We start from the raw sequence: 27,176 nt of genomic DNA, 5'->3' as shown, positions 1-27,176 counted from the left end.
TATGACGTGCTGACAGAAACAAAACCAGACACAAAACACGCAACATCAAACAATGATCCGACACCAGACAAAGAACAGCACAGGAACTAAATACACCAGGTAATGAACACTAACAACGGATACAAACAGGTGGAACACATCAGGGCGGGGCAGAACAATCAAACAGGCGGGAAAACAGAAAACAGGAAGTAAATTAGACAAGACAAGACAGACAAGACAGACTACAAAATAAAACAGGAAACCAAATACCAAAACCCTGACACTTTAAACAAGTTAATAAATGAAATATTAAAAATAAAAGATCTATCCCATTATAATCCCCTAAAACAACATTAGCCTATGTCACTACCAGGACCGATCCATGCATGCTTTAAAGGTCCTATGACATGCTGCTCTTTGGATGCTTTTATGTAGGCCTTAGTGGTCCCCTAATACTGTATCTGAAGTCTCTTTCCCGAAATTCAGCCTTGGTGCAGAATTACAGCCACTACAGCCAGTCCCACAATGAGCTTTACTTAGGATGTGCCATTTCTGTGTCTGTAGCTTTAAATGCTATTGAGGAGGAGAGAGGGGGGGCAAGGTGGAGGGTAGGGTTGTGGCCTTGACCAACTGCCATGCTTTGCTCGTTTGCAAGCCATGATGTCCGTGATTACGTTGTTTTTCCGAATGCCAGCGTTCACATGGTCGAGATGCGTGTTCTTCTTCTTCTGTTATATTGGCGTTTGGCATAACAGGAGGCCACAGTAACAAAAGATTTGCTGCTGTTTTCTTATACGAGCATAGAAACAGCACATGGACAGGTGTTTGTTTGTGTTATCTGCAGGACAACCAATGGGAAAAGACACAGATAATGTGTTGTTTTTTTATACATGGGCCTATTTATGAATAATTTGAAACATGTTATGTTTCTTGGCAGAGGCATTTGTCCACAATAAGCAGTTTATTGTCATTGTGTTCAGTGAACCAAATTTGCCTACAACAACGCGTCACCAACTGGGAAACTCGGTTAGCAAAATCTAGCCCGAGTTTCCCACCTCTGATTCCCATAGGAAGTGACGTGAATGATGACGTTTTCACTCGGAAAAAATGTTTTTCCGATGTCTATGAACGCAGCATATCTCTTTCTCATGGGGGAACCAAATTCTCTTATGAAGTCATAAGGAAGAGATTCCAGATTGGCCATCTGAGCTTTCATTTTCTCAAAGGTATCAAAGGATACTCAGGGCTCGGTTAACACCTATCGCCATTTCTAGCCACTGGGGGACCATAGGCAGGCTAGGGGAACTCATATTTATGTTAAAAAAAACCTCATAAAGTGACATTTTCATGCCATGGGACCTTTAAGCCAGTGTGTATACCAAACTTTTTCAAGTCAATGACCCTTAACCTGACATGACCAGGCCACAGACCCCCATTTGATAAAGTGGATCCCACTTTGGGAACCACGTCTTGAAGCTGCAGGTGGAGTAAAGAAGAGACTGAGTGAGACTGAGTAGTAAGAGATCATCTGATCCCCATTTTTAATCCAATAGTTTACTTATTATCAAATCCGATATCAGCACACAGCAGCAACAATCTGTATTTGAGCTGAAATAGCTATAACACACTGCCATTTGTCATGTTGACAAAAAGTTGGTGCAATGAAATCACATGTTTCTAAAGTGTTTATTTTTGGCAAGCACCATTCGAAATAGAGCAAATTTGTCATGTGCTTATGTTATGTGATGAAGAATAAAATGATGTACCCATGCAAAACCCCCTGTGAAATGTACATACGTATCTTTATTGCAGAAAGGTTAAGTGTCACTGAAATCTTACTGATTTCTTTTTTTAAGTCTTTTTTTTTCTCCTTTTTTGTAATTTTTTTTTTACTTGTAATGACTTATTGTTCAGTTGTCACCTATGTGTTTCCCCTTCATGTTTGTTTGTTTGTTTCAGTTTTCGGTCTATTTACCAGCATCAGTTATCTTGTAGAAATTTTAAGATCATTATACATAGTTGTCTGGAAACGCTTGGCATGTATGGAGTTACATGATTTCCTCTAAAATCATACATCCGTACAAAATCAAAGTGAGTAGAAAAACAAACCAAAAAAAGAATTGGATACAAATCAAACCAAAGAAGAGAGAAAGCAAAAGGAAAATGTCTTTGTGCATCCTGATATTGAACTGGAAAAAAACGTCTCTTCATCTTGGATTAGGTTATAAAGCCTGTTTACACTTTTTTTTCCCTCCTCCAAACATTTCATTTCATGTCTTTTAATGCATCCTTCTTTTCATCCGTTCTTTAATTTTTGAAAGGGAGCATCTGGCTTTCTTTTTGTTGTACGAAACGATAGGAGAAATCCTCCAGTGTCTGTTGATGTGGCATCACTCGGCTCCTTGCAGGTCGCCTACATGAGTCTGTGGTTTTTAACGTTAGGTCCATGAGTCCGTCCTCTCATTTACATCAGGACACAAAGACGAGGTCTATCCCATCACGCACGCCCGGTCCGACTCATACGGTGGTGACCCTCATCACCACCTCCCGGTTGGAGGCGGCGCTGATCCGTGGGTCGTTGGGCCGCAGTTGGCTCAGGATGTGCAAGATGGTATACCCGCAGTGGTGGTTCAGGATAGTTCTTAACCTCCTGCTCTGTCGCCCGCCGCTGCTGCTGGCCAGGCCGTGAGGGTTAGCGCGAGAGCCGCGGGCCCCTGTCTTGCTGCTGGAACTCAGCGGGTCGCCCAAGTCCTTTGATTTCTCATAGTTCAGTACTTTCCATTGCTGGTTGACAGCCTGCCATCGTTTGAAGATCCGATACACTGACGATCCCTCGTGGATGATGAGGCCTGGGCACGGAGAAGAAGAAAATGAAGAGTGGAGGACAATGCAAGACAGTCATTTCATTTCAGAAATCAGAATGAGAAAGGAGTTTATTGCCACAGTAGTTACCCTATGTGGAATTTACCTTGGTGATAGGTGCATACATACACAAACAAACATATTAAACATGAATTAGTCTATATCCAGGACGTTCCACTTCCGGGATTGCTCCGGTGCCGCCGGAAATTCCGCCGGATGTCCCTCTTTTCGGCCTGATGTCCCACACCTTCCGCTTTCTTAGTGTTGTAATTCTAAACTCCGGTGGATTTCTGAGGACTATGGTTAACTGCTCCTCAGATCTCTGCAGGGTAAATCCAGACAGCTAGCTAGACTATCTGTCCAATCTGAGTTTTCTGTCGCATGACTAAAACAACTTTTGAACCTACACATGTTCCACCAAAACAAATTCCCTCCCGATGCTATTTTGCAGCAGCACCGTGGCTCTGTCTGGCGCTTAGTGCCGCCCAAGACGATTGTAATTGGTTTAAAAGAAATGCCAATAAATCAGAGCACGTTTTTTCTCCCATCCCAGAATGCTGTGTGGACTAGTCAGACCTTCCTCTGCAACGCCGTGGAGAAAGGTCTGGCAATGCGAGACTAAACATTAATAAACAAAAAATATATACAAAATAGCTGTTTAGTATATGATAAATGAGGCTGAATGCAAATAAATATATAGTATGTGCAATGGGCAGATGTATAGTCCAAGTGTAGTGACTGGGGGGGGGGGGGGGCTTGTTGATGAGGCTGACTGCAGAGGGGAAGAAACTGTTTTTATGGCGTGAGAATACAAACAGTTTGTGTGCGGGGTGTGAGGGATCAGCCACAATCTATTTCATATTCAACTGTTTATTCATCTGTATATATTATATATATTCTCCCCACCTGTATATACATGACGTGTTTATAGGGTACATATTGCCATTCTTACTCTCTTCTTATTTTTTCTATTTCCTATTTTATTCTTTGTATATTTTTCTATCCTATTTAAATTGAATGTGTATTTCTTTTCCTATTTCTTGTGTTGCATTGAGCTGCTTAGTGAATTTCCCCATTGCGAGATCAATAAAGTCAGTCTTATCTTTACACCACATGTTATGCTTAAAAGGCTTCAATCAGAATGATAGGTAGGAACTTTCCATCTCGCCTGTGGATGAGAATAGACAGTTGGCAACAAATCACAGTGCAGATATGTGATGCCATCTGTTCTCAGTGTTGTCTTACATGGGCAACTCACAACTACATGACAACAGTCAACCAGGTTGCTGCTAGAAAACACAAACTCTTCTTCTCTGCCACATCAAAATGGTTTTTTTTAAGTGTAGTTAAGTCACCATCTGCATATTTAGTTTTGTTTCGGTGTAATTGTGTATGACCTTATCAACCAGCAGAATGTGGACTGAATACATGTTTTTTAGTTTGTCCTTGCATAATGCAACCTATGTTTATTAATATGTTTTTGTGTTGCTGCTGAGCCTCTTGCATAATGCATCCCTGCGTGTTCTGATACCTAAACTTTCCACTACGCCCGTCTTTTCATGTGATATTCTTATACAATCCGTCTGTACCCGCTGCTGCCAAAGCTATTTATAATACTGCCGTGTGATTTTATGTTTGCACATCTTGGTGTCCTCTTTGTCCTTTACCTATGCAGACGATATCCATGAAGCCGTACATGCCGTAGCAGATTTGGAAGAGCAGGTCCTGGCGTTGCCACTTCGCCGAGGGGCTGAGGGAGGACCAGATGAGCCAGGAGATGCTGGCGATGAGGAAAAGGGAACCCAGAATAATGGCCGCTATCTGCACCTTCTCTATCACCGTCAGAGAAATGGCCTGCCACTGCAAGAGGAGAACAAGGTCTGAATGAGTGGTGGAAGAAGCAAGGGTGTAACTTTGGGGGGGGGGACATTATACATATTATAAAAACAGGGGTTAGGGGGTCTGCCAAAAAAATATTTTGCGATTTGAATCCCATTTCCTGAATTTCTACATCCATTTAGGGACCATGGTGATACAAAATCCAGGAAATAATTAAGTTGATCATAATGATACATTCTTCCAGAAAGAATAGTACTAAACTATGAATAGGAAAAATATGTCTTACTTTCTTTATTGTTTAAAATAACCGAGACTTATAAATAAAATAATATCAAATTAATTTGAAAGTGTGTGTGTGTGTGTGTGGGGAGGGACACAAACAGGATTTTGAAAAGTGTCCCCAGTGGAAATTATGCCATAGGGAAGAAGTACTCAGATTCTTTACTTAATTACTTAGTAAAACAATGTAAATATACAAGTAAAAGTCCTGCACTCAAAATCCTGTCCATAATGGAGGGTTCTTTTTTGCTTTCTATGCATTCATTCTTGTCCTATATCAGCACCTTTTACACTGTATTTACCCCACATCCATGATTCCCTTCTTTCAGCACAAACTCAGCTATAAATCTGAAGCATCATTTTCATCAATTTAACAAATATAAGTTAGTAAGTAAAATTTATTTATATAGCACTTTTTGTGTGCTTCACAATAAAATGAAATACAATGAATAAAAGACATAAGAACACAATAGAAAACATAGGCACATAAAATCAAAAAAACCTTGTCTAACTAAAAGCCTGTTTAAATAAAGTCTTCAATGGCTTTTTAACCCTCTGAGGTATAAGGGTATGTTTAGATATCTTCTTGAAATCTCCCATGACTAGAACAACCTTTGAACGTACACATGTTCCACCAAAACAAGTTCCTTCCTAAGGCTATTTTGCAGAGTTGTGTCCGGAGCTTAGCGCTGGCCAAGACGATTATGATTGGTTTAAAAGAAATGCCAATAAACCAGAACATGTTTTTCTCCCATCCCATAATGCTGTGTGGACTAGCCAGACCCTCCTCTTTAGGGTTGTGGAGGAAGGTCTGGCAATGCAAGACTACATTTTGTAGCGGATCCGGAACACGGGGCAGATACACAAATGATTTTTCACTTTCGTTAACATTGAGAGACAGGGCATGGCCTTGTTGGAGGTCTGCGCTCTCCGAGTGCCATTCTAGTTTCAAGTGTCAGCCTCTTTTAGCTAACATTTATCTCTAACTTTTCGCTGACCTTTCTGCTGCTTTGCTGGGTTTCATGTAGTTGCAATAAAATGGTAATGAAGGTGTTATAAGTGACTCAGGTTGGTGGGAGGTATTCACTGTGCAGTCAGCCCAGCTGGTAGCTTACTGCTTAGGTATTGTCACAGTGAATGTACTAAAGATCAGCATTTTCCTCCTACTCACTAATATGTGAAAACATTTTTAAAATCAAATTCATAATTTCTGTTTTTTCAAATGAGTTAAGCCAATGGTTCCCAAACTTTTTCACGGAACCCCATCTGAAAGGAGTTTTGCTTTGAGATGTTTTACTACAGAAAGTGTTTAAAAAAACCACGACCAAAATTTTTATACATTATGTCATTGTGTTACTTATTGCTGGAATTATAATGAAAATGTTTGTGAAAAAGAATTCCTCTTTTTGCTGGGGACCCCCTGGAACACCCTCAAGGACCCCTGGGGGTCCCAGACCCCACTTTGGGAACCACTGAGTTAAGCTACTCTACAACTAAGTACTAAGGGGTCGTATTTTATCAAAGCCTACCTCTTTAGATTGGCCTTCACCATTACATAATATTACATTTCACCTGCTGTTATTGTTTCACTTGCTAGGCTTGTTTTGTATATGTCTAATGTACTGGTTTTATTGTAAAGTGTCTTTGAGTACTTATATATAAATAAAAATTATTATTATTATTATTATTATTATTATTATTATTATTATAAGCAACAAGAAAAGTTAGAAACAACTTGTTAAATCCATGACGATTAATTGTATTTGATAAACGCAACATTGGAACATACTGCACTGTTAATTGTGTATAAGTAGAGTACTTCAGTAAATGTTACTCTCCAACACATTATAATAAAAATCACCATATATGAGTCCATGATGAACACACACACACACACACACACACACACACACGCACACACACGCACACACACGCACACACACGCACACACACACACACACACACACACACACACACACACACACACACACACACACACACACATACATACACACACACACACACACAGACACACACTCAGGGTTGAGCAGGATATTAGACTGTTACCATCACTATAAACCAAGATTTTTTGCACGGCATCTTGTCAACAGGTTTTAGAGCCATTGGCTGCCTGTGAAACGGAGGGCAGAAGGACAGTGACGCAGAGGGAAAATGTGTCAGCACAATATGGTAAACAGTCCTCACACACAGCGACGGACACAGATCTGTCCTAGCAGAGAGAGAGTTGGGTCTGATGCAGCAGCGTTTCTGTGTTGTATGTGTTGTGTTATGTGTATATTTTTTTCTTCTCACAGCTGATAAAGATCTCCCAGCCTGATTAATGAATTAAAAAAAAACAACATCCAGCTCACAGAGCATGACAATGTTTGTGTTTACCTGCACGACGTCGACAAGACGTTTCCATGTTCACTTACACTCTCTGTCTTGTCTATGTGATGTTTATCCAATAACCTGAATCCTGAATCAAAAAGAGAGCGTTGGGTGTGTTGTAAAGAGATTAATGAGGAGACTTCTGTTACACCAAACTGAACTGAGACTTGTTGTTCTGCCCTGTATGTGTTTTTTTCGACGTTTTTTTTCACTACTTTTGACCTTTGTAACGCTTTTCCCGATGATTTTGTAGCTTTTTGTTTTTTACATTTTTTAAGTTTTCTTTAACATTTTCAAACAAGTTTACTTACTGAGCAGTTTCGTGTGAGAGAATTTCATATAGGCCTAACAGAAAATGTTCTGTATTTTAACTGTAGCTACACACATCATTTCCGTCTTTCAATTACAGCAAAGTCCGGGTAATGAGCAGCCAGAATTCTTTCTGTTATTTTACGGATCTATTTCTTCGAATCCAGGAAATTAAGTGTTTGACGCTCAAATTTCTGGGGAACGGTTAGTGTTTAAATTGTGTGTGTGTGTGTGTGTGTGTATGCGTGTGTGTGTGTGTGTGTGTGTGTGTGTGTGTGTGTGTGTGTGTGTGTGTGTGTGTGTGTGTGTGTGTGTGTCCAATGTTGAAAGAAAACATACACCCTTGTATACAGGCACAGTAACAGTGCTTTATTGGCTTTTCAGCAGGATTCAGAGTAAAAGTCCTGCCTTCCAAAATTTACTTAAAGTTTATAAGTATTAACATCAATAGAAGTGGAAGTACTCACAATGCAGTATGGCCCATTTCAGGATATAAATACCATTTTATTGGGTTATAGTTATTGATGCATTCAGTTGTGCATTATTTTAATGTTGCAGCTGGTGATGTGAAGCCCTGTTTTCCCCAGAATAGTTTTTCTTTGTGGCTCCACAGATGAGTATGTGTGTGTGTGTGTGTGTGTGTGTGTGTGTGTTTGTGCTGCCCATTCCCTTCCTGTTACCTGCAGAGGGTTCTTGGTGCTGATGGCCAGGACCTGGTACTTGAAGTAGCAGAGCTCGCAGCTCCAGGATCCCCTCTCGCTGATCCAGCGGATGAGGCAGGGCTGATGGGTGCAGCGCACCGAGCCGTCACAGCGACAGGGGCTCAACAGCTCACCCTGCAGGACAGACACACAGGAAAACACAGCAGCGTCAATTCACTGCACAACAAATAGTATTTTCAAAAATGTATTCTGATCTAATTTCCGCTAGTGAAATATATGGATCTTGTTTCTTTCTACAAACAGAGATGCTGCTTTAAATACTAAGAGTGTATGGAAATGATTGTAGGCTACAGGGGCCTGTTCTCATTAAGCATTCATACGTAGGTAATGCACTGTTATTCAAATGTATTCCACGTATTTATTACAGTATGCACCACAATGTCTGCTGCTGTATAAGAGTGTGAATAACTGCATATGTGGGGGAGGTCGGGGTGGTGTCCTAAAACACAGGGCTTTGTAGCCAGGGAGTGGCGTTCATGTCCCGGAAGAAGTTAAGGGGAAAACACAAGACCTTCACCCAGGAAACGGGTGTTCGTGTCCCAACCAGGAGTAGCCTACTAGGGGGGTAGGCTAACCTAGTAAGGGGGCCGGTGTTTTAACCCAAACCCAAACCAAATCTTTTTTTTCAATCCTAACTAGTTAGTAGTCGTTGCCGCAGGATGCTCACCTTTTGTCAGCTAAACTTAACGGCAAAGGCAGGTGAAAGGACCGCAACCTCACGGTGCTCTGTACCCAGCTCACAGTCCCCTTTTCTCAGCTAAATTTAACTGTAAAAACCGGTAAACGTAACGGTCATATCACCGCTCGTCACGTGACCGGCCGGCGGTAATTTCAAATGTCATACCAAGTGTTGTGTATTAGTTTTTGTACAATATCATACAAACCTTTTCATGGGAATGCGTTGAGAGGGGAGGAGGGCTGAAACTTTTCTTTTATAAATCCCTATTAATTATTAATATTTTCTTGGACCGTCCCCTCCCAATAATATAACAGCATTAAAATTTCTTTCAATTTGCTTTCTGCCAGAGAGTTAGACGGGGAAGACTGACACCACGCTCAGATTGCGAACAAGCATATATTCCCAAAATGTGTGAACTATTCCTAATCATAACCATTAATAACTAAAATATACATACTTTAAAGTGAATATATGTAACTTTTTAATGTTTCTAAAGCTCTGTAATTTTTCATACAATAGTCTTAAATGACCTGTAACAGCAAACGCTATTTTCATATAGTTTTTAATAAGGCATCTGCCCGGGTCCGATTTTTCCCGCAAAGTCACAGAATGATTTACGTCAGGTAGATGGCGCTACAGTAACACATTCTGATGGGTCACAGATTTTTTTTTGAAACACTGGAAAGCCTGTGTTAGTAGCCAGCCTTTGGTAAAAGCAAGCGGGAGATTTCTTTATATAGGCCTAATTGTATTTTAATGTTATTTTAGAAGTTATATGTTGTAGTTATGGCTGATACTGGGACAGGGCCATCACAGGAAAGAAGGAAATTAAACAAAGAACAACTAAAAGATAAAAGGGAAAGGGACAGACGACGGGGGATAACGCAAGTCACACTCTGTCTGCCTTTAACAGATGGAGACAATTATGGAATTGTTTATTCCTTTTACTCCGTGTTTGTGTTGGCCTACTATTTTATTTTCCCTTGTCCCCCCTGTAACGTTACTTGTGTAAAGCATCCATGGGCTTCATATAATGCGCTATATGACTCTAAGTTATTACTACGTTGGTTGCTACAACAAACTCTTAAAGCGCCCATATTATGCTCATTTTCAGGTTCATAATTGTATTTTGAGGTTGTACCAGAATAGGTTTACATGGTTTAATTTTCAAAAAACACCATATTTTTGTTGTACTGCACATTGCTGCAGCTCCTCTTTTCACCCTGTGTGTTGAGCTCTCTGTTTTAGCTACAGAGTGAGACATCTCACTTCTGTAACATCTTTGTTGGGAGTCGCACATGCGCAGTAGCTAGGTAAGGATCACATCACCTAGCTAGCTACTCCAACTTCAGTCAATACAAGGCAGGATTAGCCGGGAGACTTCTTCTAAATGAGGGCGCACTTCCAACTTTGCGTGGAATACCTGCAGAACAGGGACATGTAAGTAGTTCTTTTGTAGATTATGGTGAACTCGTGTGTGTTGTAGCAGTGTTTTGCCATTGAGAATTCATTCCGCCAATGACGTAGAAAACCCTGCCGAACTGTTCACCTGGCGACTGAATGCGGGATACATTCAGAAACCCATATCTCACTCAAAACAGCATGGATGATTTTTTTCCACGTTTGTATGTGTGTGGAAGCACCAGAGACACAAAATAACACCCCAAACCCCAGATAATATGGGCACTTTAATGCTTTGGCTCGTGACACAGTGACAGTGATACCCGGTTTATCTCACGAGACATCCAAAGTAGGCTGAGTTACCGTATGCAACAATTGAAATGCAACGATGCATCTGTAACTTGTTATTTTATTGTAAATGAATGACTTTCTGTCTGAGAAAAACATTCATTGCAACTATATGACCTCCCCATAACGCTAACGCGGTAATACAGTGGGCAATACAGTGGGCAATACAGCATCGTAAAGCAAAGACCTTTATGACAGCAGCAACATATAACCACTTTAAAATTACCTAAACATTTTTTACAAAGTGCGCTACCGATACAAACATTGGAAATTTATTTCAAACAAATGATGCATCCCTTTTTATCAAATATTCCAGTCACTTCATAAATTTGGTTTTTCATGTAAGGTGATACATATAAACAAAGATACACGTGTCTCTTGGTTACAGTTCGGTTAACTGTGGAAGAACGGATTATTACATTTGTGAGTTCAAATCGTCCTGTGAACTGAAAACACAGGAAATAATCATATTAGAAACATTGTAAACTATAAACAGGCAGTCATCATGCTTCATCTCTCTACACTGAACATATGTGCGGTGCTGAAAGTGCTTTATAGGCTAACTTTATATGATACATTTAATTGTACTGCAGTTTTCCAGGAGATAACTAACTAACAAGATCCACATGCATTGTGTTTCGCAGAACAACCATGTTGGTTCCTCTGCTTATGGAAAAATGCTCCTTTAAGAAGTGGTGCACTTGAAAGCATCTTTTTGATCAAAGCATTTTGATCACTTTTTAATGTAATAAATCTCCCAAAGCAAGGATGGCTGGAATAAAATATAAATGCTAGGTAAGAATAAAAAAAAAAAATCAGACCAGGAAAGAAAATGCCTCTGCACTTAATTGGAAAGACCTACAACCAATCAGAGCAACGGAGTACGTGACTAATGTTGAGCGACGCATAGTTGGTACACGGAGTACTTACCAAAACGATCATCATTTTTGAGAGAAATAGTAAAGGTGAATGTCAAGTTCTCCGTTTAAGATTAGAACGTATACGAGATAGAATGTAAACAAATTCAACCCAAGCACTCTTTGGTGACGTGGTTGATTACATTACTGTTGATCATCTGTCCATCATCGTATAAGCCTGCCCTGACAATTTGATTGGTCCGAACAGCTCTGGTTCAAGCATAGTTGCTCCACAACGGATCAAGTCCAGGCCGAACTTCCCGACCTCAAATGTTGTGGGCGGGACTAAATTCGGCTGGCATCCAGGCTAAGCTAGACTATCTGTCCAATCTGAGTTTTGTGTTGCACAACTAAAACAACTTTTGAACGTACACACGTTCCACCAAACCAAGTTCCTTCCCAAGGCTATTTTGCAAAGGCACCGTTGCTCCGTTCGGTGCTTAGCAACGCCCAAGACGACTGTGATTGGTTTAAGAAATGCCAATAAACCAGAGCACGTTTTTCCCCCATCCCAGAATGCTGTGTGGACTAGCCAGACCTTCCTCCGCAGCGCTGTGGAGGAAGGTCTGGCAAAGCGAGACTAGGGCAACAGCAGCAGGAAGCGGTGGGGTGAGCTGCTGAAGCCTGATTCATACAAACTCTGAGTGAACTCATAACTAACTTACATCTCTCAGACATCAAACAAGCATATTGACTGGCACGCACAGGAGGTGGGAGAGTTCACTTCAGTGGTGTTGAATTCAAATGTTGTGATTTTAAAAAGCATTCACTCTTTGTAAACTGGACTAAAGTACAACACGTGAACCAAATGTCTTGATAAACATGCACATCTAAAGTAATAACTGGATATTTTGGGGAATAAGCTTATAGTTTCCTGCTGAGAGTTAGATGAGAGGATTGATACCACTCTCATGTCTGTCGGTTAAATATATTGCATGTAAGCTTAGCTTAGCATAAAGACTGAACGCTGGGGGAAAACTGCTAACCTGGCTCTGTCCAAAGATAACAAAACCTGCCTACCAGCACCTCTAAAGCTCACAAATTAACACATTTCTTTTTGACAAAAACTCATTCAGGAAATCACTGAAATGGTCAAACAAAAATACCCCCTGTAAAACCACATATTATTGTTTTTACACTCAAATTTTGATATGATAAAACAAACAAGATATTGCATGTTAATTAGTGAGCTTCAGATATCAACCTTCCACTAAACTCCCAGTAAGACAGCGAAGAAATTGACCTCCCAAATGTCAAAGAAACAGAGTGTTATGGGATTATTAACTGTAATCTAATTACTGAATTTATGTATCTACTAACTATGTATCTATCTATGTATCTATCTATGTATCTATCTATCTACCTACCTGTCTGTCTGTCTGTCTATCTATGTATCTATCAATCTATCTATGTTATTTGTTCCGTGACTAGTAAACCGCATTATGAACAACCCCCCTGCCCCGCCTATATAGTTTAGAGAATATTATAGATCCAAGATGAAACTGACAGAAGGGCGGGACACAGAGAAAAAGTCGTAATTACAAATCCGTCTGCAACTTCAGCACCACGGACAGCGTCATGGATTTATCAACACACAGTTACTGATACTTCAGAGCCATGGTCGGGGCCATAGATTCTAACATGCACATACCTAACATATTCAGCTCAACAACCCCTCTGCCCCTGCACTCTCTCTGCTACTGGGGGATGGAGGGGGGTGGGGGGATGACAGGTTAACATGGGGAATGTATTTTGGTCATTTTGCTAATAAGGCACCCCCCTCTCACCCCCCCCCCCTTCGTCCCGCTTATATCACCTTGTCACGTATTACTCAGTTATACTTTAGCGTCCAGCACTACCTACAAATAGTTGAAGTAGTAGTGTTCATGTAACATCATATATTTTTCACAGATTTTGCTTTGGTCTATAAAACAGAATGACTGAATTTTCCCTAGAAAAGGGAACATTTCTTCTGTTGTAATCAACACTATGTAGTAATGAATAACAGAGTGGGACAAGGCTGAAGTTATAGTGCAATAAAGTGGCTGTATATGTAATTTAGAAGCTCACAAAAGGTACATTTAGAATTACGTTTGCTTTTATGTTGTAGTGACTACAAAAATGGTGGAAATCAAGTTTAATACAGTAAGAAAAGATTAAAAACAGCTGATGTCTATTTGCTCGGTTTTCTGTGTGAATCGGTGCTAATTTGCTCATCAAAATCTTTCATTTACCAATAGTAACTCAGAATACATTCATAGCAACTTGCCAGAGAATGAGCAGTTTAATCAATCCAGACTTGATGCACCAGAGGACTGCGTTGACACAAATAATGCTTCATTTTTACCCCCTGTCCGTTTGCACTCTGTCGGTCCCCCATCTGGCTCGTTTGACCTTCCCACTTATATTAAAAGACTTCAAGTGTCTCACAGCATAAAAGATTGGGTTTTGGCAGATGAGCCACATGCTACTCATAAACTTTAAAATAACTTGCCTGCTGACATTATAAAGATAACCACAGAGAAGGTCAGAAGTATATGGGAAACTAAATAAAACCCGTATGTGAGCAAACATTTCTTAAATGTCAAGCTGTCATTGGAAAGTGTGTGTGTGTGTGTGTTATAAGGAAATGTTTTCGGGCTTGTGTGAGGATGGTAGTGTCACGATCAACTAGAACAAAATAAAAACAAAGACCTTTAAAAGCTGTGATTATGACTTTAAACCATCACCTCGCACAGAAGCTGTTTAAGCAGAAAATGTAATAATTCTGTCTAAATGTATGTCTCATCTAAAGTGAAAATCAAGAGCAGCATTTTCTGGAGCTGCTCCATTAATGATGAATAAGGGAGACCGTATTTTAGAAAGGAATTTCTCTGCACAAGCATCTAATTATCACTATCAAGTAATACCACGTATCTAAATGTGAAAGCTCATGTTATTCACATTCACAATTCTTCAAAGCGTCTCCTGAATTCATCCTAAAATAAGATTCAAGATTCCAACTCTGACTCTGATGTTTGCAAATATTGATCGTCCTGCTCACAGATCACAAGATGTACATTTAGTTTTGGGAAACCAAAATGAAGGTATGAAAGATGTTTTTGATGTACTTCAGTCCAATAATAACCGAACATATAATTGCTATAAAAACTTGGTATCTTCAGAAAAAGCTGCAAGAAATCAAACCTTGTTTTGAGCTTCATGCAGTAAAAAATGTTCTGCAAATGAGGTCAATGCAAAGAGAACCGTGGAGTTAATGACAGATAGTAAAACTCATAATAAGAGGAACGTTTTTTTGTTTTTGTTTTTAAATAAGCTAAGGTTTTACAGTAATATTTTCATATTGAAGATCATGCGGGACAAATAAAAAAGGCTATGAAATTGAACTGAATCAAATTGATTCCGCCGGATTTCACTCTTTTCGGCCAGATGTCCGTCACCTTCCTCTTTCTTTGTGTTGTTATTCTAAACTCCAGTGGATTTCTGAGGACTATGGTTAACTGCTCCTCAGATCTCTGCAGGGTAAATCCAGACAGCTAGCTAGACTATCTGTCCAATCTGAGTTTTCTGTTGCACGACTAAAACAACTTTTGAACGTACACATGTTCCACCAAAACAAGTTCCTTCCTGAGGCTATTTTGCAGAGGCACCGGGGCTGGCACTTAGCACCGCCCAAGACGATTGTGATTGATTTAAAAAAATGCCGATAAACCAGAGCACGTTTTTCTCCAATCCCGGAATGCTGTGTGGACTAGCCAGACGGCGCTGTGGAGGAAGGTCTGGCAATGAACATGTCACCCAGGACAACGGTGTGAAGACTTTTACAATCGTGTTGAAGTGGCAAAGCCCTCTAGAGGCTGTAGTAATTATGATGGGAGGGACTCACGAATGGATCAACAAAACATCGGCCGCTGCCTGACTGTCCCCTACTGACTGTCCTCTGTTTCTTTCAACCATGACAACAAAGGTCCACTAACCTTAAACCTACATTGTGTAATTTTTTGAGTTGATTCTTAGCAAAAACCCCTTTGTTCTTTCACAAATATGTGCTCATTCATGTGTAATTACTTCCACCAACTAATCAAAGTATTCTCATAAGCGTAGAATCTGCCATTTAGAATCATTCAGAATACATATGAGCGAGTCGCTCGAATGACGGCTGCCATGTATAGCACATCCATCTTTAAAATACATTAGCCAAAGAGGGACATACCTCCGCCTTTCGCCCTTTTACACTCAGTGGCACCCCACACCGTGACGAATGCCAGGGGGAGAATACTCGCCAGGGAAGCGAAAAAGAGAATTTAAACGACAACGCAACAGGCAAAGCAACGAGACCAAAGCTGCGTGTAAACGATGGAGATACTAAGAGCTAATTTTGGGTTCAGCCACCGTAGGACTTAAAACGCGATCGGAATGGGAAGGGCTAGAAAGTAATATTCACTTGGTTGTCATATACAATTTCACCGCTAGATGGGAGAAATTCTTACACAATGTAGCTTTAACAAAGAACATATTTTAACACAAACTAAAATGTTTTTATAAACCTAACCAAACTCTTGTCAGACAATTTTGACATACTTGAATATTCCCATTTTACCTTTACCAGCTACAATATTAAAGTGATGAACACAATAGTGAATCAATAATTATAATCCATTGATATAATACATATTTATTTGAAATGGGCCATTCTGCATAATGAGTACTTTTACTTTTGGTACTTAAAAAGTATATTTATGCCAATAGTAGCCAGTACTTTAACTTGGGTAATATTTTGATGGCCATGTAACAGAGTATTTTTTTTTTTTACTTAGGTTTGATCGTGGAAACTGTGTATTTTGTCGTTTAATGTTTATGTTTTAAATTGTTCTTGGACAACAATGGATCTCTATGGCACGGATGAATAATATAGCTACATCAGGATGTGGATTCACACACGATACTTGTCAGATCAATTTGTGTATACATATATATATATATATATATATATATATATATATATATATATATATATATATACATATATATATATATATATATATATATATATATATATATACATACAATATAAATATTAGTAGGCATTGTTCCAACAAACATAAAAGGCAAGTAGGCATTGTTCCAACAAATATAAAAGGGCGCTCATCACGCACGCATGCACGCATGCACGCATGCACGCACGCACGCACGCACGCACGCACGCACACACACACACACACACACACACACACACACACACACACACACACACACACTCCTGCTCAGATGATTTGGTGTGGGTTTGTCCCTCAAGGCTACTTCACAAAGCGTGAAGGTGTTAATTTGGAGTGTCACTTCTATGACTAGGAAAATGGTCTTCCTCCTCAGCTGTAACCTTTGCTGTGGAGACATGCTGTTGGGCACTGCAAGTGAAAAGAGCAGGCAGGGGTAAACACCACCACCTCCTCCTCCACCATCACTATAACCACCACTATAACCACCATCACCAACCCTCCTCACTCCAACACGCCTGCATCTCCATGCAAACTAGAGATGTTCCGATACCGATACCAGTATCGGAAAAGCCTCCGATACTGCGTGGATCCGATACGTAAATTTGCCCAGAAGAAAATCTACTTTAAAGTAGTTTATTTATGTTCTTTTTTCCGTTATGACTCGCTCTCAAACTGGATAAAAAAAGGAAGTTTTATGGCATTCATTGTTTGTGTTTGTTCATGTTTCACAAAGAGTTTAACCTGAGCCAGACTGACAACAATGATAGCAATCATATCCCATTCATACAGGTTTAGTAGTATACAGTTGTTAAAACATATGCAAGTTCAGGTATCGGAATCGGTTTACGCTGCTGCTTCTGTGAATCAAGGCCTACTGTACTGTACAGCGACACACGCTGACACCTTTGACAGACAGTTAATAAGGACTCATACTCAATGCAGCCCACAGAGCAAAGTGATTACGTCTGTAATTTGCCTGCTGACAGCGACATGATCCCGGCCCCTGTTGTGACCTGCTTGAATAATGAAATAACAATAAAATGGCAAACGTGAGCTCCCTCCAACCACCCTGCACCCAAGGAGGTATAAGGCACTTTGAGTGCTGTGCAGGCAAAAAATAAAAGAAGCTAATATCAGAGCTGATGTAGTAGTGGAGTCACAGGATTTTCCCTCAGTGCTTTGTTTGCTTGCTCTTTGTCTGTACCTAAAAGAGGCAGCTCAGAGCCATGTTGCACGATGAGTCACCTTGCCGGAGAGCCCAAAGCCCCAAACATAAACCTTTTATTAAAGGAGGATCTGTGAGTGGGCAAGACAGCAACCTGGGGTTGATCCCTGTCTGAAACATCGAATGGCTTCATATCCAAAACAAGCCTGAACTGATTTATGTATACTCTGCCCTGTGGCTCTACAGTTTATTATGTCTCACAAGAAAAACTCTAAAGCAGATGTCAAAAATTAGCACATGGGCTGTAATAACACTATACGCCTATCTTAGAGAAGTGACTGAATGGTAATATCCATCTGTGCTCCTACAGGATTTACAGTGTTTCTAATTATCTCAGGCTGAAGGACTGTACCTTGCGAGCCAGGCGGCACAGGTTTCTGCACATCTGGTGAGAGCGACATTTGGCCACAGACCAAAGAGATGCACTACTTATTGTTTTGTTTGGGACCTCAATAAAACAAAAATCAAGCACCGGAGAGAAGAGAATGCACGACATGCGATGGCAAATTCATTTAACTTCCCAGTCAACAGCATTGTTCTGGCCAGGAACAGTGATCGTCACCAGATCAATAGCTGATCCTCCTGTTCTGTGACACATTTACAAAATGATTATGTCTCATGCATATTCAGTCCCTCTCACTCTATTTGTCATCCTGCAGACCTAATTGGCTAACTTTCTTTGTTGCTATGCTGGCCGGATTTCAGATGTGTGGGAACTGCTGCCTTTCCACCACTCATTAGCTTAGCTTTGAAAACAGTGTTATATAGATCAACTCATCCCTGAGCAATCATCAGGGAGGGGGGGGAAAGGGACAATATTTGCCTCTAAATCCAGGGTTTAGGGACAGAGGGTGTCCATGCTGTGCAGATCCAAAGCCGTATGAGGCAAATGTGTGATTTGGGTTTATTTAAATAAAACTGATTGGACTATTTTCCGTGATTAGCTATAGAATCTTGGCTTCATCCTAGTTTTTTTTTCAAAGGAGGTATTTGAGGGAAAGGTGGGTGGAGAGAGAGAGAGAGAGAGAGAGAGAGAGAGAGAGAGAGAGAGAGAGGTAGAACAGGACAGTAGTAGCTCCACTGAATCAGAGACCCTTTGTGATTTGCTACACTTTTTTTTTTCAAAATGGCAGATTTCACAAAAGAAGTGCTTTAAAAAAAATGGCAACTTCCTAAAAAAACAACCAACCGTGCATTCATGCATGGTGAGATGGCTCTCTCCAGCAGCACAAAGGCTCGGCACATTGAAAGCACAGAAACGTGAAACAAACAGTGTGTGTGTGTGTGTGTGTGTGTGTGTGTGTGTGTGTGTGTGTGTGTGTGTGTGTGTGTGTGTGTGTGTGTGTGATTCACGCAGGACGTGGAATCAGCATTAGGAAGCATCGCCTGCTGCTGCTGCTGCATGTCTATAGCTACCTGCTCTGGGCCTTGGAAACAGATCCGGCATTGGGGGGTCCGCAGGCTGCTGGCGGTGCTGGCCAGAGACACGGCATCCAGGCCCACCGACAGCTTGGGCTCCTTGTCCTCGAACGCCAGGCTCCGGGGCCGCGGGTCGCTGCCGTAGTACTCCTCCTCGTCATCCCGGGAATGGCAGTCAACGAACGGCGGCCAACCGCAGCCGCCCATCCCCAGACCTCGCATGGTGGTGGGCCGTCTCTCTGTGTCTGAGCTGGACTGTCTCGAATCGGATCGCATAAACACCAGGACTTTCAGTTCATTAAAAAACATGCGGATCCGATACTTGAACATGTTGGGCTACATAAAGAATCCGCCAGACTGAAATAAATGAATGAAGTGTTTTTGTCTCCTCTCCCTCTATTATTGTTATTATTATGATGATTATTTTTGTTGTTATCGTTATTATTCATTCACCCGATATGGTCATTCTTATTGTAGATTTTCATGAATACCACAGCCAGCCTATTAATTGGAAATCCAGAGAAATAAAAAAGGCTCTCGCCCCACTGATGGCATGTGTGTCTAAGCCAATGCGGATGAACGATTTTCTCTTTCAGCTGGCCGACACGCTCTTTCAATATTCATCGCTCAAACACCTCAGCAAACGCTGTCTATGGATGCATCTTCCACCGCACCCCAGAAACAAAACAAAAAAAAACCCCACTACAACTTGCACAGGCTTTGATTTCCACGGTCCATTTTCCTTCAAAGACAGCTTCTTTTTTTCAGATGCACTGGGCTTGCAGCAACAACAAAAAAATAGCCTACATGTTTTTGCTACCCAAAGCAGAAGACTGCGAGAGAGTGGACGAGTGGAAGAGAGAGTAACACAGAGCCAGGAAATAGAAGATGGGATGTAAAATACAACGACATGCCATCCATACAGTCACATCTGGGACTCTTGTCAAGAATCATAATCCAAAAAGGAAATGAAAAATGAAATGGAAGTTTGATTTTCTTGATTATAATAGGCTATGTTTTTGTTTTCTTTCACTGTCCCTCACTGTAGCATCCCAAGCGTCAGATCATGGTCCATTTTTTTCTCTCCCCCCTCTTTCTCTGTCTCTTTCTCTCTATTTCATCTCCTTTTTGTAAAGCTTCTGGTTGATCCACGAACAATCCGAGCCATTCACCCCGACAATCCACGTCGAGATCAAAAACACAATCCTTGTCATTTTTCAGGCGCCTATAGCTGGAAACACGGCAACACACAAAACACCCGAAAGCCCCATGTTTCCCATCTTCGCCTCGATGTCCATCAGCATTTCATTGCAAGCGCCCCCCCCCCCACCAAAGAAAAGAAAAATACGGTCAAAAAGAGAGAGGCACAATTATAAAGGCACCCTGGGAACGTTCTAATTCGAGAGAAAGACGGGAACGACGCATGGAGATGTCTTCGCATCCGAGAGCAATTACACAGCAGTAATGGCATTGATTATTGGATCAGATAGATGGTGGTGATGATACTGCTGGCGCTGATTTTCCTCCTCGAAATGGTCGGCTTGGAGATTGAACCAACGCAGCAGCTACTTCCGGAATAGGGAGAAGAGAAGGAGAAAAAAAAACTATCATCCTGTAAACAAGTCGGGATTTTTAAAAAATCTGGTCATCCATCCGCCTCCGACGGGTGATGTGCGTGTCCCTGTGCTCCCAGTTGTCCCAGTGCAGCTGGGCAGGGTTCCGGAGCTCTGGCTGCTTGTTGTTGACAGCCGCCGCTGTCCAGGGTGCTGATCTCCCTCTGCTGACGTGTCCGCTGCGGCCACATGAACCGGGAGCCCGCGAAGTATGAACCGGACCTGGACCTCTGTGTGTGTCAGTGGTGGAAGAAGTATTCAGATCCTTTACTTTACTTTACTAAGTAAAAGTACTAATACTACACTGTAAAAAAAAATACTTACTTACTTACTTTACTTTACTTTACTAAGTAAAAGTACTAATACTACACTGTAAAAAAAAAATACTCCGTTACAAGTAAAAGTCATACATTGAAAATGTTACTTAAGTAAAAATATGCAAGTATCATCAGGAAAATGTACTTAAAGTATTAAAAGTAAGTAAAGTACTCGATGCAGAAAAATCCTCCCATTTTAGAAAGTGTAAAGGATCCAAACAGTTGTGTGTTTAATGGTCTAATCATTTCAGCTGGACTTGTAGGCCGTTATATTGTTGGCTAGTTTCCTTTATAATAAAACATCAGATTTTATAAACTACATGTGTTTTGTGTGCTTAATTTGTAAAGTAATTAGTAACTCAGTAAGTAAGTCAGATGAACGTAGAGGAGTACAATTTCTGTAGCGGAGTAGAAGTAGAAGGTGGCACGAAAACAAAAGACTCAAGTAAAGTACAAGTACCTCAAATGTGAACTTACAGATTTTTTTTCGATTACTTAAGCACTATTTTGAGCAGGGACAGGTTTTTCAAAACACTACACACAATTAGCACAACCACACACCCAATCAGCAGAACACCTCAGACCCTTTGCAAAATGGAACACTCTTGCACTAATTTATAAAAAACATATTTTGTTATCATATGAAACACACACATTTCATTTGACTTAATTCTTTTTGAACCAGTTACACACTGCTGTTGCTAACCTAAAACACTTTTAGCAATTCTACTTCTCAGTGATTAGAGTACTGTATATGAACTACACAGAGAAAGTGCAAATATATAATATGTTCACCAAACACTACACAAGACCAATGCTGCAGAATGAGGAAAATATAATTCATTTCTCTTCATATAGCCAAATCAGTCAACATATCAACATGGAGAATCCCAACAACAACATGTCCCCGTTTTCATACAGCTACTAGTGTGCATAACACTGTTAGCTCAGCAAACAACAGACAGACATAAAATACTGTATCCAGTACAGGTTACAATTACAGTAAAAAAATAAAAAATAAAAAAAAGATCTAAAAACAACTGAAAATACTGTACAGAAAATTCTAGACTTACCTGCTGCATTTTTATAGTTCTTAAACCTGATTGGTGTGTGCACCAGTGTGTATTTCTTTGTCAAATGCATACAAGTGTGTTTAGTGTTTTGCAAATCACTGTGTGTAATGTTTTGCAAAAAGTGTGAAGCTGACAATGTGCTTACAGTTGTGCAAATCTAGGCCGGTGTTTTGCTCCTTGAGTGTAAGGTTTTGCTAATTGTGGGAAAGTTTTAGTGTGTAAGCAATTGAAAAAAACTGTAAGTACAGTGCTTGAGTTAATGTACTTATTGTGTGTGTGTGTGTGTGTGTGTGTGTGTGTGTGTGTGTGTGTGTGTGTGTGGTAGAAGAAGTACACAGATCGTTTACTTAGGTAAAAGTAGAAATACTAGAGTATAAAAAATATAGCCTAAGTTTATTAAAGTATCTGAAGTAAAAGTACTCATTAGGAAGAAAAATGGTTCCTGAGTGTTAAATCATTATGCTACTTTCTACTTCTACTCCACAACATCATAGAGGCAAATATTGTACTTTTTACTCCTGCATTTATCTGACAGCTTTAGTTGCTTTTGTAGATTCAGATTAGTACTAAATATATATCACCTTATAAATGATGATGTATTATTACAGATGTATCTACCTAGCAGTTTATAAAGTCAACAAAATGATCTCCACATTTACCAACTGCAACATTAAAATGATGAACACATTAATACAGCAAGAATTATAATTTTATAATAGATTATTCTGAAATAGACCGTTGTGCATAGAGTACTTTTACTTTTGGTACTCTCAGTATATTTTGATTTTAGTACTTACTTTTACTTCTATTAGTTTGAATGCAGGACTTTTACTTGTAACAGAGTATTTTTAGACTGTAGTATTGTTACCAGTACCACCACTTCTGGTGTTGTATCAGCAGAGACCCTGAGGTCTACAACCAGTCTTGTATAAAGTACTTGAAAGCAATACTTGAGTAAAAGTACAAGTATCTTACCAGAAAATGACTTTGGTAGTAGTTAAAGTCACCTTTTAGAATATTACTTGAGTCTTAAAGTATCTGATATGTACTGTACTTAAGTATCAAAAGTATTTTTCATATATTTACTGTACTTAATTATTTGAAGTAAAAGTAAAAACGTTGATTATGAACTTGATTGTGGCTTCCTTATAATAGTGAAGCATAATATTCAGGGTCTCCACACTTTCAACATTAAATTCAAAGTCGGACATCAACAAAGAGAAAAACAGACACAGAATTTTCATTGTTTTGCAAGGAAGAATCTTTCACTCCAATGTACGAAATCATTTCTTGCAAGTAACGAGTAACGAAGATGCTTAGGGGAAATGTATCGGAGTAAAAGTATACATTTTATTTAGGAAATGTAGTGGAGTAAAAGTAAACGTTTCCAGAAATATAAATAACTAAGTAAAGTCTAGATACAAGAAAATTCTACTTAAAGGTCCAATGTGTAGGAATTTCTCCCATCTAGTGTTGAGATCATATATCGCAATCAACTCTCTCGCGCCACGCAGTTCAAAGTACGTATCACAGCTACGGTAGCCTTCACGCTTTTTTCTGATGACGCCGATCTCTTGCTCTTTTCAATATCCTTTTTCTTTTTCTGGGCGAAGAAGAAGACTCCTGTTCCTGAAATTTGGATTTTGAATACGTGTGGTCCTCCATGTTTCCTTCTTCAAACTTGCCGGGGCCGGGAAGCTACGATACCCATTAGCAGCATTAGCAGCACCTGTGAGTTTATCATGTGACAGCGAAAACGCGAAAGGCGGAGCAGTATGTCCTGTATGTCCCTTACCGGCTAACATATTTCAAGATGGCGCATGAATATGGAGCGTCTACCCCAGGTTATGCGAATGCAAATGTAACATTTCAAGCCAAAAGGAATACTTGGAATTGATGGTGGTGGTAAATATTCATGAAAAAGGACAAGTCTGTGAACGGGCAACACAGATTTTGATAATGAACAACTAAACGCGTTACACACTGGACCTTCAAGTATAGTAACCAAGTATTTGTACTTGGTTACATTACAACCCTGTCTACAAGCCATTACTCAGCCACTATGCTGAGACTGACCCTGTTCCTGTAATACAGACAGCAGCCCAACCCAAATCTACACACACAATCCTTGTACTGAAAGTTGAGCGTGCGCTCGCCGCCGTGTCAGGTTTTTAAAGCTGTAAACGAAGCTGTAAACAGCAGAGGAGCAAACTGTCTGCGAGCAGTTTATCTGGATGGCGAGACAAGGTAATTAGGGAAAGATCAGAGGCACAGGACCAGAGGTCGCTTTAATCTGCAGTTTGCAGAGAAGAAGCTGCCTTGTTGCCTCTCTCTCTCTCTCTCTCTCTCTCTCTCAGTCTGCCTCACTCTGCATTCTCTTCCATAGCAACACTTCCCACATAAACCCCTGTCACATTGATTCTGATTGATTTTTCACACTCTGCGTGTTACATATATGGATTTATTTTAAGCATAACACTTGATTTGAGATGCAATGCCATACCTTGGCTATCATGGCTGCCTTCCCTTATAAATATATATATATATATATATATATATATATATACATTTATACTCAGTGGTGGAACGTAACTAACAACATTTACTCGAGTACTGAAGCCTACTTAAGTACAAATTCAAGGTACTTGTACTTTGAGTATTTCCATTTTATGCTACTTTAAACTCCTATATTCCACTATATCTCAGAGGTAGTAATTGTACTTTTTACTCCACTACATTTGTCTGACAGCTTTAGTTACTTTTTCAGATGACAGTTTTTCATCCCCTTCCTTTCCAGGGAAAACCATATACTGTATCTCCAGATGTGTTGATGTTGAATGTTTGCGATAAACTGAAGGATGAAGTGTTCCTTTGTGTGTTGAGAAAGTTCTCCTCCCTCCTAAGCTAAATAAAGTCTCCTGGATCAGCTGGAAAATGCATCATCACAAAGCTGAAAACAGGGCTGTTTTCTGACACCATGAAGAGTTTTAAAACCAAGAGCAAGCATTTGGTGCAACAGTGGCGAGACACTGATACAGATATTACAGATATGGAGAAATATGATTCATAATAATTATAGCAGTTGGTATGATAAACAGTAGCAAGTATAGTACCAATAAAGATAATAGAAATATGGTCTATATCCTTGACGTTCCACTCCCAGGATTGTTCTGGTGCTGCAGGAATTTCCGCCGGCTGCATGGATTTTTCGTTTCCTTCCGCTTTCTTTGTGTTGGAATTTTGTTGGTGTGTTGGTGGATTTATGAGGACTATGGTTAACTGTTCCTCAGATCTCTGCAGGGTAAATCCAGACAGCTAGCTAGACTATCTGTCCAATCTGAGTTTCTCGCACGACTATTTTGCAGCGGCTCTGTGCGGAGCTTAGCACCGCCCATAACGATTCTGATTGGTTTAAAGAAATACCATTAAACCAGAGAACGTTTTCCTCCCATCCCCGAATGCTATGTGGAGTAGCCAGACCCTCCTTCAGCGTGCTTTGGAGGAGGGTCTGGCAAAGCGAGACTAATAGAACTATGACTAGAAATAATAGTAGTATCAGTGCAGGGCGTAACAGGGCGTTGAGGACCACGGCAGCTGCTGCAAAGACGATTTAGATGCCACCCTAATCCAAGGAAATGTGCGAAATTGACAGATACATGGTTAAACTAGCCAACAGTATATAAAGGAGTTCAAATGAGCACAACCTGAACCATCTACAGCAGTAAAATACAACATACACATGAATGCAGCAGGAATATTAATCCAGAAACATCAGATAGAAGAGGAACACACTGACAGGGAACACTTTACTGCACAATCAGTACTTTTATTTTCCGTACTTTAGGTGCATTTTACTGATAATACTTGCATACTTTTTTTTTTCTAAGGTTTTGAACGCAGGACTTTTCTTTATAGCAGAGTATTTCCATATTAGTTTTAGTATTAGTACTTTTATTCTGCTCACACTGTTCTAATGCAAAGCAGTGACAAAAAAAGTTTCCTTCGCACATGATTCAACCAACATACATTAGAATTAGCACACACTTTGAACTGTTCTGTATGTAATGTGTGACTACATGATGGTACATTGCGTGGGAGGGTTATTTCATGATGATTCTGTGTGTGGGGAAGGGTTGGTGATACATGCTAATGAGGTGATCATTAAAAAAAAAATGTATGTATGTAATGGTGTCTGTATTCACAGGACTGAACAAACATTGCTTTCCCCAGATTTATAAGATGAAAATGTCATGTCTGCACACCAGGAAGTGACGTTCATATTTAATGTAATGTAAACCTGAATTCCTCACCTCATTCTGTCCCGTTCTCTTCCTCCATTTCTTTGAACTCATTTTAAAAGTCTTTTCTTCATTTTTCATCATCAGCTACAGCACTGGTTTGCTTTTTGTGTGACGCTGTCCTATGAGCTCAAATAACCTCCTGTCGTCTTCTTAATGATGTTCTTTAGAATTGAAGACTATTATTTATATAAAAGTGGGCGAAATTACATGCAATACAAATTGTCAATGTTTTGGCTGCTTTGATCAAACTTGCATTCTACCAACTACTACTTGGAGAGGCAGATGCTGGAGATTTTAACCATTAATCTGTTAGTTGAAAGTTTGTCAACCGTGGATTCAAATTATATTCGACTTTAAGAGAACAATTCCATGATTTTCCTAAACTATAAAACCTATGGGTTTCAAAACACAATAATTGAATTCTGTCACAATGCACTGAAAACAGGGATTTTTTATTTTACTTTTTTTTTATTAAATATTATTTTATTAGGATGATGCAATTTAA

The 27,176-nt window shown here is 40.0% G+C and overlaps 2 protein-coding genes across 2 annotated transcripts in view; both read right to left on the bottom strand.

Annotated features, from left to right (window-relative positions):
- The window catches only part of LOC116059532 (tubulin alpha chain-like), a 370,798-nt gene that overhangs the window by 171,555 nt on the left and 172,067 nt on the right, over window positions 1-27,176 (bottom strand). The window lies entirely within an intron of this gene.
- march9 (membrane-associated ring finger (C3HC4) 9) lies at window positions 1,487-21,213 on the bottom strand. The gene is made up of 4 exons (XM_031312787.2): window positions 19,365-21,213; window positions 8,340-8,495; window positions 4,509-4,701; window positions 1,487-2,828 (listed from the first exon to the last, which is right to left on the bottom strand). The coding sequence occupies exons 1-4, from the start codon at window positions 19,695-19,697 to the stop codon at window positions 2,497-2,499; spliced, it is 1,014 nt and encodes a 337-aa protein (XP_031168647.1). The 5' UTR covers window positions 19,698-21,213; the 3' UTR covers window positions 1,487-2,496.

This window comes from Sander lucioperca, chromosome 12, assembly GCF_008315115.2.
Source record: "Sander lucioperca isolate FBNREF2018 chromosome 12, SLUC_FBN_1.2, whole genome shotgun sequence".
Taxonomy (NCBI): domain Eukaryota; kingdom Metazoa; phylum Chordata; class Actinopteri; order Perciformes; family Percidae; genus Sander; species Sander lucioperca.
The sequence above is the reverse complement of the archived record's forward strand: the minus strand, read 5'-3'. Positions and strand labels throughout refer to the sequence as shown.

Bases quoted from the DNA above. Each gene is read 5' to 3' on its own strand.
- march9 (XM_031312787.2), bottom strand. From the start codon at position 19,697: ATGTTCAAGTATCGGATCCGCATGTTTTTTAATGAACTGAAAGTCCTG. The intron at 4,702-8,339 runs GTAACAGGAAGG...CTCCTCTTGCAG, and splicing joins GCACCAAGAACCCTCTGCAG to TGGCAGGCCATTTCTCTGAC. The intron at 2,829-4,508 runs GTAAAGGACAAA...CTCCGTGCCCAG, and splicing joins CATGGATATCGTCTGCATAG to GCCTCATCATCCACGAGGGA.